This window comes from Garra rufa, chromosome 18 (genome assembly GCF_049309525.1).
Source record: "Garra rufa chromosome 18, GarRuf1.0, whole genome shotgun sequence".
NCBI classification, from domain to species: domain Eukaryota; kingdom Metazoa; phylum Chordata; class Actinopteri; order Cypriniformes; family Cyprinidae; genus Garra; species Garra rufa.
The window spans coordinates 37,668,251-37,686,011 of NC_133378.1; the positions used below are offsets into that span (position 1 = coordinate 37,668,251).

A 17,761-nucleotide genomic window follows, 5' to 3' on the forward strand; every position below is an offset into this window, starting at 1 on the left:
ATTAGTAATACTAACTATATGAAAAAATATTACTGTCAAATGTATGTCATATAATAAAAATACTCTAGTTCACTGTATATATCACTGTATATTTGTTTTATTAAGGAATAAGTCTGAAGCACACAATAAAATAATTTATTAGTATTATCTACAGCTGTATATACAATTACACACCCAGGTATCGGATTAGTACTCGGTATCGGCCGATACCCCGAGCCCAGGTATCGGAATCGGTATCGGGAAGGAAAAAAGGGTATCGGAACATCTCTAGTTGCTAGGGCTGCTGGTGATTCGCTGATCCATTTGTATGCAGACGACACCATTTTATATACAATCCGGCCCTTCTTTGGATTCTGTGTCAATTAACCTTCAAACTAGTTTCAATGCCATAAATACGCTTTCCGTGAACTCCAACAGCTTTTAAATGCTAGTAAGACCAAATGCATGCTTTATAACCAAATACTGCCCATAGCGGCAAACCATTATATTACAGACTTTTCATTAAGACCCTAAAGAATCATATGAACTTGTGGAAAATGGGCATCCGATGACCCCTTTAAACAAAGACAGACAACTTGGCAGAATCTCAGATTTAGACACGGAGTAGCAGGGGCGTTGCTAGACCCTCTTTACTGGGGCATGTGCCCCAGTAAAATCTCACATTTTAGTTATTATTTACTTGATAATTCCAAAATAAAGAAATTAAACTACATGCAACAACTGAATTAACAAGTAATGGGGGCCTGTGTCCCAGTATCAATATGCCAATATCAGTGGAGGGCACTGTACATGAAATGCATACAATGATTTACATGATGCATTAATTCATCCGGTTCTACAATTTCAAACATGCACATGAACAGGGTGTATTGTGGCTCCATGTGAATATGAACCAATGCTGGCAAGATATACATCTAGTTTAGACCTGTCCGTAACAATACCAGCTGTCATATGAGAGATTACATCCAAAGTGAAAAATAACTTTTACAGTGGTGTTACATCACTGAAGTAATTTGTTATGATATCAGATTCTACATTTTACAATAAGTACAGAATATATTTCACTTTATCAAAACCATAACTAATGAACTGGAATTTAATTTCTTCAGGCTACGAGTTTTTTTTTTAAAACAACTATAGAAACTCCTATAAATGTTGGAAAGTGATCACTTTTTGGATCCTCTGCTGTGGCAGATGATGTCGTATGCCTCAGGAGAGCGGACCACACTGACAATCCCATTCATGTCTGGCCACTTCGAACCAGGCGGCCAGGAGAAATGAATCCGCTGTAAGAGAGAAGTGACGAAGAGGAAGAGCTCTGTCTTGGCTAGGGTCTCACCGGGACACACCCTCGGACCTGATAAATGAAGACAAACAACAATTATACCAACCTAGTTGTGTTCACTCTTGGTCTACTGAAGTGATATTCACAGGTGACTCACCCAAGGAGAAAGGGAGGAAAGATTCCGGTCTGAAGAAATGTCCGTTATCATCTAGGAAGTTCTCTGGGTTAAAAGTGTTTGGATACTTCCAGTGCTTCTTGTCGGTTAAAATTGCTGTTAAGTTAGCAAATACCACAGTGCCCTAGAGCAACAACATTTGTTATCAAAACAATTAAGAAAGCAAATCAAGAAACACAACACAGCAATGCTCCATTCATTACCTTGGGAATGTTGTATCCTCGTAGCTTTGCAGGCTGAGTGGTTTCATGAAAGACGCCAGAGGGTACAATGTTGCCACAGCGCTGAATCTCGTGAACAGTGGCGTATGTGTACGGTAGTTTGTCACGGTCATCCATGCTGGGCAAGCGGTCGTAACCCAGCACCCGAACAATCTCCTCATGGCATCGCTCTGTAATGAAACAAAAGCTGATAAGCATATGTTTTCCAATGTTACACTACTAGTACAAGTACGCCTCTGGACACACTGTGGTGCTTTCAAAACCTTGCTCTTCTAGCTCACTCAATGGTGTGTTTGGAATGGGACTACAGTGAGGGAAAATTATTTGATCCCCTGCTGTTTTTGTATGCTCAAATGACAAAGAAATGATCAGTCTTTTTAATGCCATTTTAATGAGTGAAATAAGAATTTGATCCCTTCGCGAAACATGACTTGGTACTTGATGGCAAAACCCTTGTTGGCAATCATAGAGGTCAGACATTTCTTGTAGTTGGCCACCAGATTAGCACATATCTCAGAAGGGATTTTGTCCCGATACTCTCCAAGTCATTAAGGTTTTAAGGCTGATGTTTGGCAGCTCAAACCTTTAGCTCCCTTCACAGATTTGTGAAGGGAGCTAAAGGTTGGTCTTGTAGCCCATTCCAGCCTTGTGTAAGTCTACATTCTTGTCCCTGACATCCCTGGGTAGCTCTTTGGTCTTGGCCATGGTGGACAGTTTGGAAACTAATTGACTGCTTCTGCGGACAGGTCTTTTATACAGGTAACAAGCTGACAGCAGGAGCACTGCCTTTAGGAGAGTCGACATGGCCAAGCATAAAGCCCCATTCACACTACACGCGACATGCAGCGACTAAGCGACGCGATCCCATTCATTTCAATGGAGAGCCGGCGATTTCCGGCGACAGCGGCTGTCAGCGACCGTTGGCGACCGGATGTGGGCGTGTCCAGCAACGCGACAAAGTTCAGAATCTCTAAACTTTATGCAAATGAAGAGCGACTTTCGGGAGCGACAGCCAATAGGAAAGAAGATGATAGTGCTCGTGATCATTCTCCTTTCAGCTCCAGCAGTGATTGTCCTGTTTTATATGACATGTCCATGGCCACATACAAAAATAATGTCAACTGCATTAAAATGAATTGTAACCTGCTTGTCTTTGTTTCTAAAGTGGCTTTGGATAAAAACATCTGTTAAATGACGTTACTAAGCAACCAGTAATGAGAACGCCCACTAGCGACCTCATCGCCAGCCTCTGGCGACATGCAGCGACAGAAGTCGCGTCTAGTGTGAACGGGGCTTAAGACCAACAGGAGAGCCATGACCCAGCAACTGTTAATATATATGGATTTGAGCATATTCAAGACACGTCACACCAAGTTTGATAATACCAAATGTTTTGTTTGTCTCAAAACCAATAGTTATATGATCATGCTGTACTGAAATACTGTACAAATGAGATTTGAGAACTGTGCAGAAGGGGATTTCAGTGAATAAAGGAAAAAAACTTGGTCTGGTCCTCAAACAAAGCTATAACCTTTGATAGAAGACAGAATTCTCACTTTTTAAGGTGAATTAACCCTAACCCAGAACATGTAAGATATACATTATCAGTTCATGCATTCCTGGAGAATCAACCTGGCATTTCCTAGCACCATGATCAACTGTTTAAGCTACATTACCTTGTACATCTGGGTTTTGAGTCAAGAAGATAAGGCCCCATCTGATGGAGGTCGCTGTGGTGTCAGTTCCAGCCAGAAAAAGGTCAGTTACTGACATTACCATGTTATCCTCATGAAAAGTTGAGTCCTCATTGGACTTTTGCTGCTCCAAGAAAAATAAAGCATTTGGTTTAACCAAGCATATGTATTTCCAAAGCAACTTACCATGATTTCACTTCTAGAATATTGTTGGTGCTGAAACAAAACTCCTGTCAACCCATCAGGGTTAGGACTGGGAATGTAACTCCCACTAACTATCATCAACGAGAGTGAATTATACAGGTTTTAGAGCGGTTATTCATGATGATCTCACTTTCTCCATCTCCAGCAGGTAAGCATCAATGAAGTCCCGTGGACTGTCTGGATCCAGAGTTTCTCTGTGCGATTTGACAACATCCTTGATGAAAGCTTTTAACTCCTCTGCATTCTGATAAATTTTCTGGTGTGGTCCTGGGAAATGTTTCATGATGGGAAGCAAGTTAAACACCTGGAAAAGAGAAAGGGTACATATAACAATTCTGCCTCGAGATCTGCTCCTGGAATTCCACCTTCAAACTGCTCCAAAACACCTGCCTAATTTCTTATAACAATAAAGACACTGATGAGCCTGTTCAAGTAAGTTTAAGAGTTTGAGTTAAACCCTTAAAGAAGGTGGACCTCCAGAAGCAGGACTGGATATCCCTGGTCAAGTAATTGCCTACAGCCTAATTGGTGCAGTTTAGTAGAGGTTAACTCAACATGTCGACAACCTGTGGAAATGCAGACAGTGAACATGATCAACCTTCTGATTCAGTTGCCTCGGTCAAGTGAGCCATCATCTGCGAACATGCAGTCAACCCACAAATAGTCGTGCAGGAAAATCCAGATGGTGGCTCACTTGACTGTGGTAATCCAGTTGGATACTAGGATAGTCGTACTTATTCATACCTGTCCAATAAATGACCCTGACTGAATGATGTTCTCCCTCACAATTTCCAGAAGGTATGCAAAGCGCTTGTTATCATAGTCGAAACGATCCCCAAACACGATGGAACAGATAATGTTCGATACAGCATTCTGAATTGCATGTTGGGGGTCAAAAGGCTTGCCTTCAAGAAAGAAAACCATGTGTTAGTCTCTGGCAAGCTCTGTTTTAATACTTTAAAAAGAATCTTGCCTAATACATGCATTTAAATTGACATTACAGAGATTAAATTTTCAATAACCTTCCAATTTGAGCATTTCAGGAACAAGGTAACTGCTTTCCTCTGTCACACGTTCCTCCACAGACTTCTTCCCCAGGCCAAAGTTCCTGAGCGTGTGCAGAGCAAACCGTCTCTGCTGCCTCCAGGAGTGACCATATGTGGCCATTACGATACCTTATAGTGAAAGAACAGACATTTCGAGTTAGAAGGATATACACAGACACGTTGAACAAAGACAGACAACTTAAATGGATGCATAGCCCTAATTATCTCGACTACCCAGGTCTACCACGTTGACCTTGGCCCCAATGGTTTGTAGAGTCTTAGATTTAGACTCGCAGTAGATGGCTTTTTACATTTACACAGTCTTTAAAGGTTTCTGAAGACATCAAGATCAAAACTTCAACTTCACTGACTAGTTGCTCAAATGATCAAGACCATCTTCAACCAGACACCAAAAACTATGCAAGAAGCTTCTTTTAGTTTTTGATTCTAGCATAGTCTGCCATAACATCTACTTGATAATGGAGATCATTTAGTTTCAACATCCATCAACAACCTTGCAATTAATTTGCTGCTTCTATTTGATTGAAATTTGGATATACTAATACACCCTACAACACCAATTCATTTTCAGCAGTACTGACCATATCCTTCAGTGATCCACATTAGAAGTGGTATAGGTGGCCTTCCTGAAAAAGATGAAGCATTTTGGACCATGGCTTCCTTCGCAAGTTCGATTGTATTGAGGAATATCGCTGGCTGTCTCCCGAGATACACAGTGGTCATCTCTCCATACTGAGATAGCTGCTCAGAGAAGACATCACAATAATTCAACACAACTAAAGATGAACAGGTAAACGTTAGATATTTTCCGCAAAAACAAAGTCTCTACACTCAAAGCAAATACTCACCGATGTTATGAACTCCATTGGCCGCAACAAAAAATGTGGTATGGTTCCCACAAAAGGCAGCGGTCTGGGACCAGGTGGAGTTTTACCTCTATAGGAATGAATCCTAAAGATCTCAAACAAAACCATAAAAATAAAGCCCAGAGACAGAGCCAGGCCTACAGAGGCCAGATCTAACTTCGTGAGAGTCATCCACATGATGACAGATTCATTTCAAGACAAACATGAGCAGCGGATGACCGTGAGCATTATAAAGACAGATCAACAGGGGGAGGAGACAGTGAGAGTGGGAGTTTGACATGCTGGTTCATGGTTCATGCAGTAAATATATCTAAATGCGGTTCAATCACTGCAAAGAGAAAAAACAAGCTGCAGAATACATGTTACGCAAGTTTAGTAGATAATTGACGATCTCAAAGCTGTCGACTACCATGGTGTAGATTGTTGACATTACATCTCAGCACAGTGAATGAAAACTGCACTCTAATCTTGTCTTTATTATTGGGCTTATGCAATAGGTGTGTAAAGGTGAAAGCAAAATGACAGTGAATTGGCAATTTCCCTTCTACCTATTCCATATTGTATTTCCTTATTCTTAAGAGTATATTTATATAATTGTAATTTTCCATACTAATATTTACACGTTTAAACTGTTTAAATGCATGTACAATATAAAATATACTGAAGGTTTGATGAAATATTGTCAGAAAGATAATATAACATGCATCTAGTATAAGAATACTTTAACTGAACAGGTTCAACAACATGCACATGCAAAGGGTGTGTTGCGACTCCATGTGAATATGAACCATGACTGCAAGATACAAATCTGGTTTACACCAGTATAGGGCTGAATGTTGTAATATAAGCAGTCACATGAGAAATTACAACATGATAGAAAAAAAACCTTTAGTGTTACATTGATATTACATCAGATGATTCAACACTTTACAACGAATAGGTACACATTGCATTTTCTTTAAACCTATTAAACCAGAATATAATTAATTCAGGGCTAAACCTATTAACTTTAAAGGGATAGTTGATGCAAATTCTGCCATTAATTACCCTTTTGTCATTCCAAACCAGTAAGGTCAGTTCATCTTCGAAACATAAATTAAAATATTTTGATGAAATCCGAGAGCTTTCTGACCTTGCACAGACAGTAAGGCAACTACCACATCAAGTCACATAAATGTAGAAATGACATCGATAAAATAGTCCACGTGACATCAGGGGTTCAACTGTAATGTTATGAAACTACAAGAACACTTTTTTTCACAAAAGAAAACAAAAACAAGAACTTTATTAAACAATTCTCCTCCCTGTCAAGATGAACGGAGGTCTTTTGGCTTTGAAACGACATGAGAAAAGTAATTAATGACAGAATTTTCAATTTTGGGGGAACTGTCACTTTAAGTAGCAGAGGTATGTCTAAAAACAGATGGAAACAGATGATGAATGTTGGAAAGTGCACTGCTGGATCACTCTTTGGATCCTCTGCTGTGGCATATGACATCAAATGGCTCAGGAGAGCGGGTAAAACTGACAATCCCATTCAAGTCTGGGCACTTCGCCCCAGGTGGCCAGGAGAAACGAATCCGCTGTAAGAGAGAGGTAGTGAAGAGGAAGAGCTCCATCTTAGCTAGGGACTCACCGAGACACACCCTCGGACCTGATAAATAAAGACAGACAACAGTTGCATCAACTTAGTTGTGTTCGCTCATGGTCTACTGAAGTGGTATTCACAGGCGACTCACCCAAGGAGAAAGGGAGGAAAGACTCTGGTTTGAAGAAATGTCCGTTATCATCTAAGAAATTCTCTGGGTTAAAAATGTCTGGGTACTTCCAGTGCTCCTTATCGGTTAAAATTGCTGTTAAGTTAGCAAACACCACAGTGCCCTAGAAAGACAACATATGTTCGCAAAACAAGAAATGAATCAAGAAACGCAACATAGCCATGCTCCTATCATTACCTTGGGAATGTCATATCCTCGTAGTTTTGCAGGCTGAGTTGTTTCATGGAAGCTGCCAGAGGGTACAATGTTGGCACAGCGCTGAATCTCGTGAACGGTGGCGTAAGTGTACGGTAGTTTTTCACGGTCATCCATGCTGGGGAAGCGGTCGTAACCCAGCACCTGAACAATCTCCTCATGGCATCGCTCTGTAATGAACAGTGTTGGGGAAAGTTACTTTTAAAAGTAATGCATTACAATATTGAGTTACTGGTCTGCTGGATTCTCTGGTCTGATGAACATCAATTCTAATGGTGCGTTCACACCGCCCCAAACGACAACGTCAGTTGCGACAAGATTACATGTGAAGTCTATGGTTGAGTCCGTCAGAGGCTCTGCGGTGCGTTGTGTGCGTTGGATCCGTCAACTTTTCAAGCGTTTCCTGCGTTTCAAGCGTCAACGCAGCAAACGCAAGCAACGCAGAAGTTCAGCTAGCTGAACTTTTGACGGACTTGACGGAGTGTGTCAACCAATCAGAGCGTCTCACTGTAGCGATGTCACCACACGTATCTTGAATGAAGCGGGAGCGAAAAAAAAATAATTTTCAATTATATTATATTATATGTATATATATACATATATTGCTCATTGTAGGGACTCATCAGAGTGTAAGGAAAGCTCAACATAGCTCAACATAGCAAAATATAGAGATAACCTTAATGAAAACCCAGTCCAGAGCATTCAGAACCTCAGACTTGGCAGAAGGTTCACTTTCCAACAGGGCAATGACCCTAAGCACACAGCAAGAGTGGCTTATAGACAACTCTGTGAATGTCCTTGAGTGGCCCAGTCAGAGCTTGGGCTTGAACCCATTCAAAAATTTTTTGAGAAACCATAAAATGTCTGCCAGCCCCTAATCCAACCTGACGGAGCTTGAGAGGTGAAGAGATGAGGAGAAGAATGGCAGATAATTGCAAAATGCAGATGTGCAAAGCTTGTCGCATCATCCGCTAAAAGACTTGAGGCTAAATACAGCGGTAAGGGTATGAATACTCATGCACTTATTTCAGTGTTTTATTTTTAATACATTTGCAAAGTTGTCACAAATCTGTTTATTATTATTATTATTATTATGGTATGTGATTGATGTGGGAAAAAAAGTTATTTAAAGCAGTTTAACATAAGGCTGCAATAACAAAATGTGAAACAAATGAAGGGATATGAATACTTTTGCAAGGCACTACAAGTTACTGGAAGGTTGACACACTGTGGTGCTTTCAAAACCTTGCTCTTTTAGCTCAAATAATAGTGTGTCTGGGATGGGACTACCTGTTTGGTACAATCTGTATCACCCTAGTTGCATTTACAGATTTTAGTTTATGTTAAACTCAGCAGTTTCATAAATCTTGCATGCTACAGATTTGTGACAATAGTTGTGGGAAATGAAAAAAAAAAAAGAATATTTAACTACAAAAACAAAAAAACAAAAAAACAAGACCAACAGGAGAGCTGGCAACTGTTAATATATGCATTTGGGCATATTTAAGACACGTCTCAAAACCATCTTCAGCCTAAGTAGTACTTTGTATATCTGGGTTTTCAATCAAGAAGATAAGGCCCCATCTGATGGTGGTCCCTGTGGTGTCGGTTCCAGCCAGGAATAGGTCACATACTGACATTACCATGTTATCCTCATGAAATGTAGAGTCCTCGCTAGACTTTTGCTGCTCCAAGGAAAAAAAAACTATTTCAATTTACCCAAGCATGTCTAGTTCCCAAGCAGCTTACTGTCATTTCATCTTGTAAAACACTACTGGTCCTAAAAAAAATTCCAATTAATCAATCCGGGATAAATATGGGAATGGAACTACCACCAACTACCATCAAAAAATTGATTATACAGGTTTTGGAGTGTTTGTTGATCTCACTTTCTCCATCTCCAGCAGGTAGGCATCAATGAAGTCCCGTGGACTGTCTGGATCCAGAGTTTCTCTGTGCGTTTTGACTGCGTCCCTGATGAAAGCTTTCAACTCCTCTGCGTTCTGATAGAGTTTCTGATGTGGTCCTGGGAAATGTTTGATGAAGGGAAGCAAGTTAAACACCTGGAAAAGAAAATATCTACATATAACTATTCTGCATTAACTACAGGAGCCTCCAGTCCTGCTCCTGCTTCACTTTCCTGCAGAGTTTAGCTTTAACTGGCTCCAAAACACCTGCTTAGATTCTTATAAAAACTTATTTTTCAAGTAAGTTTAAGAGTTTGCATTAAACTCTTTAAGAAGGTGGACCTCCAAAAGCAGGACTGGGCATACCTGGTCGAGTAACTTCCTACAGCCTTATTTGTAAAGTTCAGTTGAGTTAAAACAACATGTCGAAAACCTGTGGGAATGCAAACGGTGAATCCATGACAGTTGGATACTAGGATATAATTATATATTAAAAACATATTTAGAAGTTGTTCATACCTGCCCGATAAATGACCCTGACTGAATCATGTTCTCTCTTATGATTTCCAGAAGGTATGCGAAGCGCTTGTCATCATAGTTGAAACGATCCCCAAACACGATGGAACAGATAATGTTGGATACGGCATTCTGCAATTCATGTTGGGGGTCAAAGGGCTTGCCTTCAACAAAGAAAACCATGAGTTAGACATTGGCAAGCACTGTTTTAATACTTCAAAGAGAATCTTACAGATTAAATTAATTTAAATGGAAATTACAGCTAGACTTCTGAACACAAACACTAAAATTCTCAACAACCTTCCAACTTGAGCATTTCAGGAACCAGGTAACTGCTTTCCTCTGTCACACGTTCCTCCACAGATTTCTTCCCCAGGCCAAAGTTTCTGAGCGTGTGCAGAGCAAACCGTCTCTGCTGCCTCCAGGAGTGACCATATGTGGCCATTACAATACCTTATAGTGAAAGAACAGACCTTCAGGGTTGAAAGGATATACACAGGCAAGTTAAAGGGGTCATCGGATGCAAAACTAACTTTTCCATGTTGTTTGAACATTAATGTGTTGGCAGTTTGTGTACACAACCACCCCACAATGATAAAAATCCACCCAGTGGCATTTTTTTAATCTTTAAAAGTAAATCTCCTTTTTTAATATCAGGTCATTCTCAGCTTCTTGTCGTTGTGACGAAACACAGTTGATTGACATGAGCTTCTCACCACCCTCACCGAGCTGAAACTGTCCGAATACGATCGCCATTGTGTGACTCAGGTGCAGAGGAAGACTCTGATTGAGCGATTGAGGTGTTCTGTTGTTGGATGTAATAATGAACATAGCAGTCGTTATTTACTCCTGACATCTGGGGCCCTTTTCAGAAAGGAGGTTAAGTGAAAACTGAGTATGTCAAACCTGAAATGAGGGAAACTCTGGGTTTTCCTTTTCAGAATGGGAGGTTCTATATACATTAATGATGTTGCTAGGGCTGCTGGTGATTCGCTGATCCATTTGTATGCAGAAGACACCATTTTATATACATCCGGCCCTTCTTTGGATTCTGTGTCAATTAACCTTCAAACTAGTTTCAATGCCATAAATACGCTTTCCATGATCTCCAACTGCTTTTAAATGCTAGTAAGACAAAATGCATGCTTTTTAATCGAACACTGCCCATAGCGGCAAACCATTATATTACAGACTTTTCATTAAGACCCTAAAGAATCATATGAACTTGTGGAAAATGGGCATCCGATGACCCCTTTAAACAAAGACAGACAACTTGGCAGAATCTCAGATTTAGACACGCAGTAGCAGGGGCGTTGCTAGACCCTCTTTACTGGGGCATGTGCCCCAGTAAAATCTCACATTTGAGTTATTATTTACTTGATAATTCCAAAATAAAGAAATTAAACTACATGCAACAACTGAATTAACAAGTAATGGGGGCCTGTGCCCCAATAGAGCTTCAGGTCTAGCAACTCCCCTGCGCAGTAGTCTGCTTGAGAAGCTGCTTTTAGTTTTACATTCTAGCATGGTCTGCCGTAATATCTACTTGATAATGGACAGCATTAAGTTACTGCATCTTTCAACAATCTTGCAATTAATTAGCTTTTTCGATTTGTAACCCTGGACCACGAAACCAGTCGTATTGTAGCCTGGGTATATAAATACATTGTATGGGTCAAAATAGATTTTTCTTTTATGCCAAAAATCATTAGGTTCTTAAATAAAGATCATGTTCCATGAAGATATTTTGTAAATTTCCTACTGTAAATAAATGAAAACTTAATTTTTCATTAGTAATATGCATTGCTAAGAATTTCATTTGGACAGCTTTAAAGGCGATTTTCTCAATATTTAGATTTTTTGCACCCTCAGATTCCAGATTTTCAAATGGTTGTATCTCTGACAAATATTGTCCTATCCTAACAAATCATACATCAATTGAAATTTTAATCATTCAGCTTGATGTACAAAAATTAAAAAACACCATAATGACTGGTTTTGTGGACCAGGGACATTTGAATGTACTAATTTACCCAACAAACACAAATTCATTTTCAGCACAATGTATTACTGACCATATCCTTCAGTGACCCACATTAGCACTGGTAAAGCTGGCCTTCCTGAAAAAGATGAAGCATTTTGGACCATGGCTTCCTTCGCAAGTTCAATTGTATTGAGGAATATCGCTGGCTTTCTCCCGAGATACACAGTGGTCATCTCTCCATACTGAGGTAACTGCTCAGAGAAGACATCACAATACTTCAACACAAATAAAGTGACTTAGTGGATCTCATTCACAAAAAAATGCGTGGATTATTTCATATGTGTAGGCACAGGAGAACTTCTCACGAGAAATCTCATAATTCACAACATTTTCGTACGTACATGAATTTAAAAAACGCTTTCCTTTCAGCCTCTTGTCACCGTCGTCAAACTTAATGCTTTTTGCAGACGCGCTCTCGTTTATGGATAAAAAATAACTGCTGCTCATCTAAAAAATGTCAAGTTTACATCTTGATTTAGAATATGTAAAGTCGCAATTGTGAGATTTAAAAAGTCGCAAGTATCTTTTATAAAGTGTTATTATGTGGCGCCCAATCCGAACAATTTCACACAATAAAACATTTTTTGGTGAATCATAATTTGTTCTTAAAATCGTTTCTATACGCACATTTCACGCGCAGACCACCAGTGAATGAAGTCGACATAGCATGCAGATTTCACAGAATAAATTGAACATGAAACATCTTTACACTAAAGAAATCCTCAATAGCAAAAATGAAATAAAATAAAATAAAAACCACTCACGTACCGATCTTATGAACTCCATTGGGTTCTTCACAAAATGTGGTATGGCTCCCACAAAAGGCAGCGGTCTGGGACCAGGTGGAGTTTTACCTCTGTATGAATTAATCCTAAAGATCTCAAACAAAACCACGAGAATAAAGCCCAGAGAAACAGCCAGGCATACAGAGGCCAGATCTAACTTCAGGAGACTCGTCCACATGATGAGATTCTTTTCAAGACAAACACAAGAGCAGCGGATGACCGTGAGAGTAATAAAGACTGAGCGATAGGAGGAGGAGACAGCGGAGTGGGAGTTTGACTTGCTGGTCAGGGCCGTGCAGAGACCTTTAAAGGGGCAGGTGCTCAAAGTATAAAAAGGGGAACAAGACATTAAAGAGCCCCTCGGGTCCATCACCTCACTCCACTCCAAGTAGGGCTCGCTGCAGCCTGCGGTGGACATCCAACCCCGCCCACATCCATGCGTCATCGTGTGACTCCCCTCCCCATCGGTAGCCTTAAAGCGGTGCATTTCAAAATACTTCACGAAATTTATCCATGTAAAGTAGCTCTTTCTAAATTCATGGACATTGATAATACCTGCAGTTTCTGTAACACACATGAGGAAGACTTGTGTCATTTGTTTTATAATTGTGAATTGTCTCTTAGTTTTTGGTCTGATGTTAGCACCTTTCTATTTCTGCAAAGAAATGTATATGCTTTCTTTAAAAGATGTTATCTGTACTTATTCTCATAAAAGTAAAATGATTGAGTACGTTGTTAACTTACATTTTGCAAGGCAAATATTATATTCATAAACAGAAATTTGCTAAATGCATACCAAAATGTAATTTATTTTTATCAGAAATAGACGTTTTTAAAGAGTCATTAAAACAAATGAATACATTTGTTGTTACATTTCACGGAGAACTTTTTTTATGGTTATGCTCCCACAATATAATTTTTGTATATGTACGGGAAAAGGAAGAAAATTTGAACTATTGTTTAGTTTTTTCTAGGTTTTAATTTAGTTTTTGTTTATTTATTTACTTTTTATTTATACGTTTATTTATTTTATATGGTATTAGTTTATTTTTATTTTTTATTTTTTCCCCCTCTTATTACATATTGTATTACTGTGTACAGATTAAGCTTGTATTTTGTGTATCTGGATTTCTATTTCAATATTTTTGTAATGTCCAATTTTATTACTTACTAATAAAATAATAATTAAAAAAAATCCCGATGTTGTACGCATGTGCAAGAATGGCGGAAGTATGTTGTATCGGGGATGTAAACAAAACAGTTTGTATTAAATAATACAAATTAAACCTAGGTCATCTTTCATATGGAACTAATTACATTCAAACAGCTGGTAAAACGCTTGCTTTGGTTGATTAAAGTTAGGAAAATGGTAATTGGTAATAAAACATTTAAACCCTACCCTATTTGTTTGTGTAATGACATAAATTCACGTTTATTATAATCGATTTTGACATAGCTTAGACAAGATCAGATTTAGACGGACAATTAAGTTTTGTTATTGTAACACTTAGCATATTTTCATTTTCATCTAATTCTCTAAAGATATATCCACAAATGTGAAAATTGCTAATCATATTATCACTATTTTAATATATGTGTTAATACTATTTAATATGTTGGATGTGTGACGTGTTTGAACATGGGCGTGGCGTCTGGCGTCACACTTGGATGTGGGCGGGGTTGGATGTCCACCGCAGGCTGCAGCCAGACGCTACTCCCTCATTGTAGGCATCCAGTTACTTACGTAACAAGTAACAATGTCATTAATAAGACAAATAATGCATTATTTGAAGTTGTTTTAATTGCAATTATGTTTAGTTCAGGACTCAAACGTAGTAATATTTTTTATCACTATGGCTGTGCTCAAAACATCAGTACAGCAATACTGTACTGTATATTGTGATACATTCCTTGCTGATATACGTATTATTACAGAGGCTTCTAGCAGCCAATGCTGTGAAGCAGTTTTGAGAAAGAAACGGAACATAAAAGACCATTTTAATGTTTAAAAGATTAAAACTATTTTCTTTGGACCTATTCATTTTGATTAGAAATTGTTGTGTATTAAATTTTCAAACCTAAAGATTTTCTTCTCTCTGTTAAACACAACAATAAATGACAGTAGTTATATTAAAACCTGTGTGCTCACTATTGAATATATATGTTGCCCCTGATGTATTGTATTGTAAGATTGTAGACGGTAAGGCATAAAATGGCATGATTTATAATTCAGATACAGGTTCACACAAAAACAAAATATCTTATACACCTTTATACCATTAAAAGGGATCAATATAGCTTATCATTTATTATATTTAGGCTATATAAAACTTAAATATTACTGTCTTAATTGTTTTTAGGTGGCACATTAACTTTTCTCACATTTACAACTCTATGTGTTTGCTGCATAAAAACGTAGGTCGATAATTGCAATAATTTGACCATAGAGCTGAAAAATGTGGAAATAAATTCATTCTCTGAAATACTACGCTCTGAAATACGGTTTCCATAGGAACGGCTGTACACAAAGCAGCATTAATGCTGTTTTATCAGACGTGAAATGAAAATGCCAACGACACCATTCTGAGGACAGTCGGTTCCCTTCAGATATGTACATAAAGACATCAGTGCAGCGTTTTGACTTTGAAACGTGCAGCGTGCATTTTTATTCATTGACATCATTGCCTTTTGAAGTTTATTCCAGCCCTATCGCGAATCCAAATGTAAGACCTCCTAAATTATAATTAAGTCTTTTCTTATTCTTTTTAACATGTATAAAACTTTTTATGGCTTTAAATTTGATACAACCTAATTGAGGAGTTAAGGACCTGCAGGAGCCCTCTATTTTACGATAGCCCATCGGGCAGTCCAGTTAAGTATTGGTAGCCCTACTGAAAAACATAGTAGCCCCGGGACGTCAGGCTAGCGATTTTGCGAGCCCTGCATTACATAAACAAAGAAAAAAACAGACACAGATGCACATGACGTCCTTTTCTCCCCCAAAATGAAAGAACGATTCACGCCTGAAATTCTGGATGGGGTCGTCACGTGAGGGTCTTTCTATTTACAGCTAAAACTATATTAATTAATTTTACTAATAGTTCGATTGGGCAGGCTGTTGCGAATTCGTTATTTTTTTATACATTTATTTTTTTATTATTATAAAAAAAAAAAAATCTTAACAAAAGGGCACTTTGATCACTAGTGGACAAAAGGGCAGGTGCTCAAGCACCTTTTTACAGTAATACATGAGAAAATGATTTTGCAAATTAAATGTAAGTGAATGAAAAATGAGCTGAGGCCAACATATCTACTATGAACTCTTTCTAATCTTTGTTGGATATACAGTCGTGGCCAAAAGTTTTGACACAAATATTAGTTTTCACAAAGTTTGCTGCTAAACTGCTTTTAGATCTTTGTTTCAGTTGTTTCTGTGATGTACTGAAATATAATTACAAGCACTTCATACGTTTCAAGGGCTTTTATCGACAATTACATGACATTTATGCAAAGAGTCAGTATTTGCAGTGTTGGCTCTTCTTTTTCAGGACCTCTGCAATTCGACTGGGCATGCTCTCAATCAACTTCTGGGCCAAATCCTGACTGATAGCAACCCATTCTTTCATAATCACTTCTTGGAGTTTGTCAGAATTAGTGGGTTTTTGTTTGTCCACCCGCCTCTTGAGGATTGACCACAAATTCTCAATGGGATTAAGATCTGGGGAGTTTCCAGGCCATGGACCCAAAATTTCAACGTTTTGGTCCCCGAGCCACTTAGTTATTACTTTTGCCTTATGGCACGGTGCTCCATCGTGCTGGAAAATGCATTGTTCTTCACCAAACTGTTGTTGGATTGTTGGAAGAAGTTGCTGTTGGAGGGTGTTTTGGTACCATTCTTTATTCATGGCTGTGTTTTTGGGGCAAAATTGTGAGTGAGCCCACTCCCTTGGATGAGAAGCAACCCAACACATGAATGGTCTCAGGATGCTTTACTGTTGGCATGACACAGGACTGATGGTAGCGCTCACCTTTTCTATTCCAGACAAGCCTTCTTCCAGTAATTTCCTGCCACCAGATAAGCTTCGCCCACAAAAACTAAAAAACAAACGGCATCACAGTTTGCAAACACCAGATTGGTCTATAACTGGCTGTAGCGTTGTTTTTCTGTGACGTAGTATTTCTAGCTTTAGTAGAGTCAAAAAATTCAATTACACACACCTTTAAAAAGTGTATGTACTAGTACCAACATTTTCAGTGCAGGCGAGTAGAGTTTATTACTGACCATATCCTTCAGTGACCCAGATTAGCAGTGGTATAGCTGGCCTTCCTGAAAAAGATGATGCATTTTGGGCCAGGGCTTCCTTCATGACCTGGACTGTATTGAAGAATATCACTGGCTTTCTTCTAAGATACACAGTGGTCATCTCTCCATACTGAGATAACTGCTCAGAGAAGATATCAGCACTTCAACACAACTTAAGTGGCTTAGACTTTGTCTCGTCTATGAATGAAGTAGAGTAATGTGAACACAAAAAAAAAGCCTCTGCACTCAAAGCAAACACTCACCGATCTTATGAACTTCATTGGGTTCTTCACAAAATGTGGTATGGTTCCCACAAAAGGGAGCGGTCTGGGCCCAGGAGGAGTTTGACCTCTGTAGGAATTAATCCTTTCAAACACAACTATAAAAAAGAAAAACAGAGACAGAGCCAGGCCTACAGAGGCCAGATCTAACTTCAGGAGAGACATCCACATGATCACAGGTTCTTTTCAAGACAAACACAAGAGCAGCGGATGTTTGTGAGCATTATAAAAACAGAGCACAATGGGAGTGGAAGTTTCATGTTACATGTTTTCGTATAATTATGCTAGGCATTACTACTAAGGCTGCAAGGTTTTAAACATTCATACATCATACTTCTGCACAGCACTCATTTTCCCTTTATAAAACACACTGGATCTAAGCAGAGTTCATTTACCGCAAAAAGTTGTGCAAGGTTAGCAAATAACTGACTAGCCCAAAG

The 17,761-nt window shown here is 38.9% G+C and overlaps 2 protein-coding genes across 2 annotated transcripts; both read right to left on the minus strand.

Annotated features, from left to right (window-relative positions):
• Positions 1-114: 114 nt before the first annotated feature.
• Positions 115-5,706, minus strand: LOC141290814 (cytochrome P450 2B4-like). Its single transcript, XM_073822943.1, has 9 exons — positions 5,495-5,706; positions 5,228-5,387; positions 4,602-4,754; positions 4,324-4,484; positions 3,710-3,883; positions 3,358-3,499; positions 1,664-1,851; positions 1,443-1,584; positions 115-1,357 (listed from the first exon to the last, which is right to left on the minus strand). The coding sequence occupies exons 1-9, from the start codon at positions 5,687-5,689 to the stop codon at positions 1,167-1,169; spliced, it is 1,506 nt and encodes a 501-aa protein (XP_073679044.1). The 5' UTR covers positions 5,690-5,706; the 3' UTR covers positions 115-1,166.
• Positions 5,707-5,955: 249 nt separating this feature from the next.
• Positions 5,956-13,072, minus strand: LOC141290816 (cytochrome P450 2B4-like). Its single transcript, XM_073822944.1, has 9 exons — positions 12,721-13,072; positions 11,984-12,143; positions 10,209-10,361; positions 9,912-10,072; positions 9,375-9,548; positions 9,029-9,170; positions 7,468-7,655; positions 7,252-7,393; positions 5,956-7,166 (listed from the first exon to the last, which is right to left on the minus strand). Exons 1-9 carry the CDS (start codon positions 12,913-12,915, stop codon positions 6,976-6,978), a joined length of 1,506 nt encoding a protein of 501 aa, XP_073679045.1. The 5' UTR covers positions 12,916-13,072; the 3' UTR covers positions 5,956-6,975.
• Between the last annotated feature and the right edge of the window lie 4,689 nt (positions 13,073-17,761).